The sequence below is a fragment of the Condylura cristata genome, unplaced genomic scaffold (assembly GCF_000260355.1).
Source record: "Condylura cristata isolate star-nosed mole 26May11 unplaced genomic scaffold, ConCri1.0 scaffold00023, whole genome shotgun sequence".
NCBI classification, from domain to species: domain Eukaryota; kingdom Metazoa; phylum Chordata; class Mammalia; order Eulipotyphla; family Talpidae; genus Condylura; species Condylura cristata.
In genome coordinates, this window is record NW_004567124.1 from 24846170 (window position 1) to 24856312 (window position 10143).

A 10143-nucleotide genomic window follows, 5' to 3' on the forward strand; every position below is an offset into this window, starting at 1 on the left:
AAAATGAACTATTATATTATTTAAAAAAACAAAACTGTTGCTTTAAGAGTTTAAACAGTGTGGCAGCAAGCAAGCAATAGGAGTGCTGGGTTTGTCAGAATCAGCCTCATCAGTGAAATCTGAGAACTGTAGCTAAAAGCTAAATATGATTTTGGGCTCTGTCTCCCTGAACCTTAAATAGAAAGGAATCATTCTGAATAAGTGGATGTATGCTGTTTGTTTTAAGTTTAACCACATTCATACCATATCAGAATATGAAATTGCCCATAAAATACCCATCTCCTCCTGGAAACATCTCTAGTGGAGGCTCCCTGACTATGCAACGAGCTGGATATGCAGTTTAGAAACTACTGTCTGGATCTTCATTGTTCCTATCAGATTGACAGAGGACATGAAACCTTAAGTCCCTATTAGTCCATCTCAATTCTGAGTGACAGGAAGGGGCCTTAAAATGGATTTCAGTGCAGAATTTCAGAGTGACCTCCCAAGACAAATACAAATGCATATACATGCCTGAGGCCAGAGCATGCAGAGTCCCCACACCGTCACACTATTTCCAATACCTGAACATGGAGGCTGTTCCAGAGGTTGCAAAGCTTTTAGTTTTGGGTAGCCTGTTGCTGACATCCCCATAACTTGCCTTTGTTTGTTGTGTTCTCAGTTCCCTTCTGAGCCTTGTGCTGAGAGCCTGTGGGTCTTCCTTTGGGGAGCCTGTGGCTCTTTTTTTCCTTTTTGCTTTGAAGGCATCCAGATCTGATGGGCTCTGTTCCTCACACCTCACCTGAACTGCACTGTCTTCACATTTTCAGGATCCAAAGAGAGGTATGTATAGAGAAACTGATCTATATCTCATAAAAAGGCCAAACGTGAAGTTCCACTCACTAACCACACTGATGGCAAGCTGCATTGTAAATTTGCATTTTGGCCCACATGGACGTTCAGGGTGCTTCTGCCTCATTTACTTTGCCTCAGAATGTGTCTTCATGATAGTGGTTTGTTCATTGAGCCTCCCCAGAGGTGTAAAGGGATTCTTGACTATGGGGTATGGGATAGCTATGACTATGGGGTAGCTACAATTCTCTAAGGTTAGACACAATGGAGAAAGGAAGGAACCGGAGAAAATGACAGAAAGAATGAGTCAGGAAGGTACCTGCAGGCCTAATGATTACTTGTATTTCCTACAGATCCTGGGATGTGGCTGGGAGTCAGGATCCTGGGCCAAGTGCACATGGCAGGTGGCTCTCCAACAAGAAAATTGGCATTTTCTTGACTTTGGCTTTCCCTGATAGGCACTCCAACAAGAAAATTGGTGTTTTCTTGCCCCTTGCTTTCCCTGGTAGGCTATCACTGGGCGACAAAAAGGATGTAGAGTAGAGGAGACTTGGGTCAGCAGTAGAGTGCGTGTGAGGGAAAAGTCAGAGATGTCAGATGCCAAGTGAGGGGGCATATTTCTTTCCTAAAAACGCAACACTAGGATGTGGAGAAAGGCTAACCATTCCATCTGTGAAGTTAGGAGAGATGGCCTAGTGTTCTGTCACCGTAACTACATTACATTACTACATATACAATGTTGTTATATATATAATGATGTTATACAACATAATATATATTATATATATAACAACTTATATATATATATAACATAATATATATATTATATATATAACAACATTTATATATATAAAACATCATTCTTCATTTTTGTACAATGTATACTTTTTCATCTCACTTACAACCCTGGTGGAATTCCCACCAGCAATTCACCCATGTGCCATCATCATAGTCCCTGTGCTCTTCCCAGGCCTGTTCTGATCTTATTCTTTTCTCCCCACCCTGTGGAATGCCTCTGGTTTATAGTTGCTTGTTAATTTTGGTTTTTACATTATTAACATTTACCTTTTTCTTCATGATCCCTTACACTCTCCTCCTGTAAGTGAACCCCCCCTCTGCTATTTTTCTTTCTTTCTAGCCCTTTTGAATTCAGCCAAGACAACTGTCAGGGGACTCCACAATGATAAATGGCTAAAATCTCTGACATTTCATAAGGAATGTCTCCCTCACCTCCCCACCCCTGCCTGGGAATAAAATTGGCACCTTTTGCTACCTTAAAGGACATTGTATCCTCTCTTCTTTGAGGGTAAGTGCTATGTAGTTAGAAGGAAACAACTTAAACTTTTCAGTGCAAGTGAGGATGTCTTCTCCCTCAGCTTCTCAGGATTGTCAAGTGAGTAGGAATTCTTAGCCAGGTGTAGGAGGACCTAGACCACATGGCTTTAAATGTGTCTTTCAATTACATGAGTTGCCAAGTAAAGCCAGGTTAGTCTAGTTTTAATTAGCTTTTGTGGAAATTAACTTCAACACAAATAAATACAGAATCAGACAATTCTCTGTAGAATATACTCATATCTCACCTTATTTGTTTCATTGATGAGTCGGAACTTGGTGCTGTTTCTTCCTGTTCTGACCAAGTCTAGTGACGCCTGATAGGGGGACTTCTTGGAGAGCCATTGTTTCTGACGTCTGCAGGTTCAGAATATAGAGATGCCTAAGACTTACTTGTTACTATCAGCACTGAATAGAACATATCACCATGTTTAAATTATTAAAATTCAGTCTCACCATGTTTAAATTATTAAAATTCACTATGACTGTAAGTGAACTGGGCACAAATATCGTTAGCACTCTAATAAGTGCTAACAAGGGTGCTGTGCTGTTAAGAGTGCTAATAAAATAAGTACTAGTAAGAGAATACAATGAAATTGTTCATATAACACTGCTTAAGGATGGCATTTTGTGCCTTTTTTTTTTAAGAGGAAGCAGTGTTCATAAAGGAAATAAGTGAGTTTGTTAATTTCCCTCCCTCTTTCATAAAAGGCATATTCTAACAGAAACTCAGTAAATTTTAGTGGAAATCCAACTTATTCTAGTGGTTTAAGAAGGTGATGAGGTATTCATTATAGAGTTTCCTTTAAGGTACCTGTTCAGAATGAAAATATGATTTTCATCCTCTGGAGTAGTATGGATAATTATAAATGGAAACCATTGAAAAATATATCATATTTTAATGTATAATTTTTGATGATATTAGCTTTAAGAGCACATTAAAGGAAGACACTGAAAAAAATATAGATTTCTTTTTCAAAGTACTTTTTGAATCTCTGGGGAAACAGGTACTCTTATACAATATCTATAGAGGGATACCTGATAATAGTTAAAATTTCAAATGCATTTTCTTGTTTTTGTCTTTGTCCTCTTTTTCACTTTTCCTTTTTTTTTTTTGGCATTTATACTGACTTCTGAAAATTTAGTCTATAGTACATATGCTTATGTAGTAAATGACACACATATAGCCCTTCATAGTGGTAGTACTGTTATAGCAAAGAATTGGAAAAATCAAAAGTTTTAGCAATAGAAAAGTGAACAAATTATAGTACATTTAACCAATGGAATGCCAGACAGTTAAGAAAAGTATTCATCTTCATAATAAACTATGAAGTAGGGAAAAAAGGTACACAACAATGTATACTGAAATTACCTGGTGTAAGAAAGTGGGTGATATAAGAATATATGGATTTGTAAGAAAAAATATCAGAAGGATAAATAAGAAGTTAATAAATCTGGTTACATACATGAATCAGGGATCAGATACAGAGTAGGGTTGAAGAAGATAGGAGTGGGAGGAATATTTTTCAAGATATACTTTTTTATAATTTTAGTATTTGAACCATGAAAAGTACCGTGTTTTGAAAGATTTTCAATATTAACAGTAGTTTAAAACATCTTGATATTTAAAATAAAATCTTGTTTATTGAAAAATTTTAAGTAATAAACAAGTAAATAAAGTTAAAGATGAATGTCTCCTGTTGATAATTTCCTTAACCACTGAATTTCCCAAGAAATTTCTTAGAAAGCCTATCAGTTCTCAAAAAGTATTAAATGTCAATTTAGAAATAATGTCAGAAATCTTATCATTTAGGTAATACATTTCCTTTCCTTACCTGTAGAAAGCAATCTTGTTGCAGTCTTTGAAGATGTTTTTATCCACAGCTTCATCTTCAACACTAAATAAAATGAGTTTAAAGAAATATACTTTAAATATAGCTTGTAAATTTGACTTTTGTACTTTCTCTAAACCTCTGCAATGTAAAATTATGTCACAGTCATAATATAATGTGATAACGTGTGTTGCAGAGCAAAATCCTTTTATAAATTTTCCAAGGTAAAGAACAAAACATGAAATTCTGGGAATTTCATGTTTCAAGCATTCTGAAAATGCTTCAAAAAGAACACAGTCAGTTATGAGTACGGGCTCTTTTAAAATAATGACCGAAGGCTGTGGTTACAACAATAAAATCTAAAGGAGCAAACCCAAACAAACCCTCTAAAACCAAACAGAAACTACCCACCTACCTATTTATTCACCAAAACATTATTAGAATATTTTTGAGTGCTGGCTCTGAGGAAGGATTGTGTCTGAGCTTTCTGTGAGAGTCTAGTCAATAACCACCAGTTAACCTGAGGAATGTGCCAAGTGTTGGAATAAGAATAGAAACAGATGTAGAAGGAAAATATTTTGCTTAAGACAATACTGACAAACTAGGGACCAGTGTTTTTTAAACAAAGTTTGCAGAAGAACTGTTTCTTAAGTAAGTTGCTACTTGATTATATATTTTTAGATATGTTTAACATATGCAGATTAAAACAACCAAAGGCTATAAAAGATAAAACACATTTGCTTTCATGCAGAGGTATTTCTGAATACAGCTATAAGTAGTAAGTTCATGATTATTTAGGAAGCTCTTATTGAATATCCATTTCAAAATATTTTGAAAACAAGTTTAGACCTATATACATTTGGCCATACTGGAAAAATGGTTTATCCTGAAACCAAGCAACTCTTTCATCAATACAGTTTTGTCACTTTATTTTAATCAAGTATGCAAGGATTAGGAAAATTTTCAGTATCCTTTTTCAGCTTTGAAGAATGAGCACTGGAATGACACAGGGAAAGGTGGGAATAGTTGAACTTGGAAAGCATGCTTGAAATTCATGTGTTAAGAGTTCTGATGGTAACTCTTCCACTGTTTTTTTTTTTTTTTAACCATGAAGAAAGTATTTTATGAGGTGCTAGCTATTAATATCTATCAACACCTCTGCAGAATTGAGAAAAAAAGGACTAAGTACACAAGTAGCAAACATGCAAACAAGAAGTACAATGAAACAGCCAATAAAACCTTCAATGCCAACATTGTCGCTTTCAGGTACTTTCTGGTACAATCCCCAGTCTGGGTGAACTCTCAAGCCAGTGGCAGGACCAGAGCCTTTACCTTATTTCCTCTTTTTCAGCAGCTGCCATGGCTTCCAGTCACTGGCTCCCAGTTTTCAGGTCAAGGCCCCCGACGATCCTGTGAAAATGTTGATTGACGCTCTTTGCAAATTTTAATCAGCACAGCACCACTGTCAAGTTTCTGGGAAAATAGAATCTCCTCCAGTCCTGAGGGAGTGAACCTTGTTCCTGGGTTTTCTAGGCTCACACAAGCGTTTCTAAAGGTATTTAGTTGGCAAATTATTCTGGTTATGAGCAGCTGATAAAGAAATAAAGAAATTGTCTTCTTTAGGATCCGAAATTTTCGTATCAGCTGAGGGGGCGTGTACACAAAATGTCCTAAAGGATTAAAAAAAAAAAAAAAAACCAAGAAACCAGGAAGTAACCTGCCAGAATAGGGCAGAACTTCTGCAGGTTTATCTCACTGATGGTCAGGCTATCGGCATTGAAAACTGACCCACTCCCGCTTTAGTTTTGAGTAAGAAGTGAGGGTGGTGGTGGGGGTTTGATGTTCTCAGGCCAAACTATAACATAGCCTTATAGTTTTCAGGGCGAAAAAAGGCCTTTTAAAAGGGATTATCTATCACGTTATCCAATTCGGGAATAATTTACACACCGCCACCACCAATTTTTGCTAAAATACCTCCAGAATTCAAGAACGCAACTACTAGACGCCAAACAGGCAGCCGGACCTACGGCTTCCCCAGAGTTGTGGTCCCGGCGTCTGACTTTGATTTTGAAAGGTGAGAGACTGGGGCGAAGGAGAGGACGAAGAGCCAATCGCAACGTGGGGCGCTCGCACGTTCTCTAAACCCTTTAAGGGCTGGGCTAGAGAAGAGACGACGGGGGCGGAGACACCTGGCGATCATTTTAGTGCTCCAAGGTGACCAGGCTGTGACAGAACAACGCCTGCGCAGTAGATCCAAAGCCTCACTAAGCTTCGACGACTTGCGGAGGGCGGGGCCGCTGCGTCGCAAAACAAACAGGACTTGCGAGTTTCGAGGACCCGGATGTTTCCGCCCCTAGAGCAGAGCCGGAAGAGGGCGGGACAAACCGGAAGAAGGTGAAATGCTTTCGCTAGGCACTTCATGGCCGTGAAGATGGCGGTAGCTGCGTGGCTTCAGGTGCTGCCTGTCATTCTTTTTCTTCTTGGGGCTCAGCCGCCCCCACTGTCGCTTTTCGGTGTAGGACCGTCACCCGTTTCTGCTACCGACCGATCTAAGTGGCACATTCCCATACCGTCGGTGAGTGATCACTTGAGGAGCAACTGAGCCCGGAGGAGTAAGGGGTGGGGCTACGGCGGCTCCAGGAGTCCAAGAACGTTCCCCTGAAGTCCGCTTTCAAAGGGGCGGGATTGCTGGGCGCGTCGGTGTCGCGGGTTAACTGGGACCAACCTCCCAGCAGCTAAAAGCCATGCACTTCTGTGGATGTGTTAGCTGGAGTGTCATGGTCCAGTTCGGGGAAAGAGAGTGGCGAAGCGCTTCAGCAAAGTCAGAACTTTCAGTGCGTGACTAGAGACATATAAACTTAGTATATAGGTGGAAAGTCGTTTCTTTTTCAGCACAAGTTTCATTAGAGTCCACTGACCCTGGGTTGAGTGAGGGGGATATGATAAGCGCCTCGTTTTTTCTTTTTTTTATACTTTTTTGTTACTGAATAATTCTGCAATTCTGCCGACGAGTTATTTGATATTGTTTGAACTTTGAAATGGTGATACTAAGCTTTGCTACGTGATTCAGAAGTCTGGGCATTTTAAAAGCGTATTCTAACATGAGATTGACTAAAATGGAAGTATTCTTTGGATACTAGAGGAAGTATTCTACATTCTAATAAGGTATTTTAAAATTGTGATATGGTAAGGCTAGTCTTTTGGGCAATTCACTAGAGAGGATTAACCTTATTTACCTCTCCCTCCCTTCTTCCGTCTCCCCCCAACCCTCACTTACGTAAAAACTAGTCCTGTGAACAGCCAAAAATCAGGTGTAGGCTGGAAATGTGGAGAAGTTCTTTTAGCTCCACAGTGGCATTTTTGTTTCACTTTGCTCTCAGGCTGTAATGTCCAAATCGTATTTGAGCTTTTCATATAGCAAGCATTACAGTATTGGTTCATTTAGTGAGATCTTTAGGTTCTCAAGTTCAGGTGTCTTCGTTAAAATGGTTAGTTGCTGTATATGATCATGATAGAATAGTTTATTTGAAGAACGGATTGGCTGTTCTGGTCAGTGAAATGTCTGATGAAGGGAATGCACAGATCAGGTAGTATCTTCCATGAAGATTTAAGTTGGTATTTCTAACAACCTCTTACCTAGAGGCTTTTGTTTGATAGCGGGTGTGGGGGAGTAAAGTCACATTTCTGCATCAGCGCCCAAGATCCTGCAGCTTGGCTGTGGTTGAAATTACTAAAAGAAAAGTTGTTGATGTCTGTTGTAAAGAAAGCTAATCGAAAGTTTTATAAATTTTACCAGTTATATTCTGCCCTGGGAACTAAAGCCATCTGATGCTAATTATCTTTTTCTCCTTTATCTTTGCAGGGGAAAAATTATTTTAGTTTTGGAAAGATCCTCTTCAAAAATACCACTATCTTCCTGAAATGTGAGTTTTTACATTTCATGAAGTTTTATTAGTTTTTGAGTGATCTTTTAACTTTTCAAATACCTATTTTACACTTCTGATGATACACTCTTACTCAATTACCTGTCTCATACTTCTGATGATACACTCTGCATTTAATAGTTTGGGACTCTGGGTATTAATATATGTATTGTTAAGGTCCTTTCACTGAATTGTCTTAGAATTCTTATTTGTGTGAACTTGATTTTCTTATTTCTCTGGTGTTTAGTAACATATGGTTAGACAAATTGTGTTGGTTGATTGCATGCATGGTGTTTTAATATGTTCTGAGTCATGCAGATACCACCAGTTTTTCTTTTGTATGTTAGGTGTTTGCTGACCACAGGATACTGGCTTGTTAGACCAGTCACTCTTAACGGATATATTCAGTAAATCTTTTGTTTGCAAAAGGAGTATTTTACCACCTGGATCTTTGGAAAGGGAGGTTCAAAGTTATTATCAGGAAGTAGCGAATATGTAGAACAAAACCAGTCTGTCCACTGGGAAAACAACTGTATCTGAAACCAAAATATCCCATTGTGTATGAAAGAAAAGCTTTCTTTTATTTCTGAAAGTGCCTTTATATTATCAAATAAATGATATTGTGGGCAGCTCCATTTCGGCATCAGGGATAAAAATCCAGATTGTTTATGTGTGCATGTGTACATATCTCTCCATGAGACTGCAAAATTTTTAAGTTACAGTTGAAAGATTATATTCATTTAGTTATTTAGTAAGTAGTTATCAGTACCTGTAATGCACAGGCACTGTTTTAGAGTGATAGAAATAATAGAAAAGGCCTGGTTTCCTGTTGAGTTTTTGAATTAGTGGGGGTTGAGAAGGTAGGTAGTTTATGTGAAGAATATACAATAATATTAAATTTCATTTAAATTGAATCTACTTTGACACAGTGGTCTTTCTTGTGAGGCTGATACATTATTTAGATAAAGATTAATTTTTAGGGATAGCAGTATTTTGTGTGATGGCCTTTGTGTTAGTCTTTTATGATATACAGTCTTTTCTTCCTTATAGTTTGATCTAGTGGTGCTTTGACAAGTTACACAAGCTGCAAATTTTGAAGTGTCTACATTTTATGTTTTTGGAGGATTTGTGGCTCTTTTAAAATTTGTTGCGTCTGTGCTTTTCATATTTAACTAGTCTATGATTTTTGTGGATATGGCGCATTGCTTTCCATGAAGTAGGTGTTTCTAACTCCCCCTTCATGAAATGGTCAGTCTTAGATTTACACTCCAAAGTTTTTCATACTGATTGGCCTATTAAAATATTAGGCTCTGGCCCTCCCTGGTGGCACCGCAGGTTAAAGCACAGCACTGAGAATCTAAAGCCGCTTCCTCATGAGTTCGATTCCTGCCTGCCCCGGAGGTGACCACATGGCATGGCAGACCTCTCCTGACCCGCCCGCTGCTCCCCTCCACAGTGTACTTTGTCGATCTGCCTGTTCTGCTCCCGGCTCTGTCTCTGGTAAAGCCTCTCACTGCCCCTGAGCCTCTGGCCTGTACCCTAGTTCTGATTGCACAAATAAATAAATCTTAAAAAAAAAAAAAATAAGGCTCCAAACTAATGAGTTATATGAGTTCTCTATGACTTCATGAAATTCTTATGGTGGGTTTTGAATCCCAAGAATCTAATATTTTTTATCTTTGTTTTTGTTGTTCTTAACTTTCCCCAGCCAGGTTTACTTTGTTCATAGTTCTATTTAATCTTATTGTCTTTCAAGGTATAAGTGATAAATATTTTCCTCAAGGAACCATTTATTCTGGCACTTAACCATCATGAATATTGTCTTATGACATCCCTAATGTTGTTTGGCCTCGTCTCATTATGATGTAGCTCTTTTTAAGGGCCTTTAGTAATTTGTTTCTTTTAATTTCCCTCTTTGACCTACAGTTCCTTATAGTGGAAGTGTGTTGGGCCCATAACTTTGTACACACAAGTGCTCTCTGTGAAGTAAAAATTTGAATGATAATGAAAAACTGGCTTTAATTAGTTCTGCTTTATAACTTGCAGGTTATTCCCTAGAATACCAGAAATGGAGGTTTAAAGGCAGAAAAACAGATAACATAGTTTCAAAGTTAAAAGCTGCTTAACTGCTGTACAGTTGGAACAAAACTTTTGTATCTGGATAATATCCAGTTCTTATGTATATCACTTTGTTACCTTATATATGGAGAAGGCTTTTTTTTTTT

The 10143-nt window shown here is 38.1% G+C and overlaps 2 protein-coding genes across 7 annotated transcripts in view; one reads left to right on the top strand and one right to left on the bottom strand.

Annotated features, from left to right (window-relative positions):
* Positions 1-5410, bottom strand: part of GANC (glucosidase, alpha; neutral C) — a 52117-nt gene extending 46707 nt beyond the window's left edge. For both annotated transcript variants that reach the window (XR_001145718.1, XM_004687554.2), the window contains exons 1-3: positions 5328-5410; positions 3999-4061; positions 2412-2520 (exon numbers count right to left, since the gene is read on the bottom strand). Coding sequence is in view for 1 of the 2 variants with exons in the window: in XM_004687554.2 (XP_004687611.1) it covers positions 2412-2520; positions 3999-4061; positions 5328-5356 (201 nt within the window). In the remaining variant the exon portion in view is untranslated. The remainder of the gene's footprint in view (positions 1-2411; positions 2521-3998; positions 4062-5327) is intronic.
* A 979-nt stretch (positions 5411-6389) lies between these two features.
* Positions 6390-10143, top strand: part of TMEM87A (transmembrane protein 87A) — a 39495-nt gene continuing 35741 nt past the window's right edge. For all 5 annotated transcript variants that reach the window (XM_012728598.1, XM_012728597.1, XM_004687881.2 and 2 more), the window contains exons 1-2: positions 6390-6570; positions 7858-7918. In XM_012728598.1, coding sequence (XP_012584052.1) covers positions 6415-6570; positions 7858-7918 — 217 coding nt within the window. In that variant the 5' untranslated portion in view covers positions 6390-6414. The remainder of the gene's footprint in view (positions 6571-7857; positions 7919-10143) is intronic.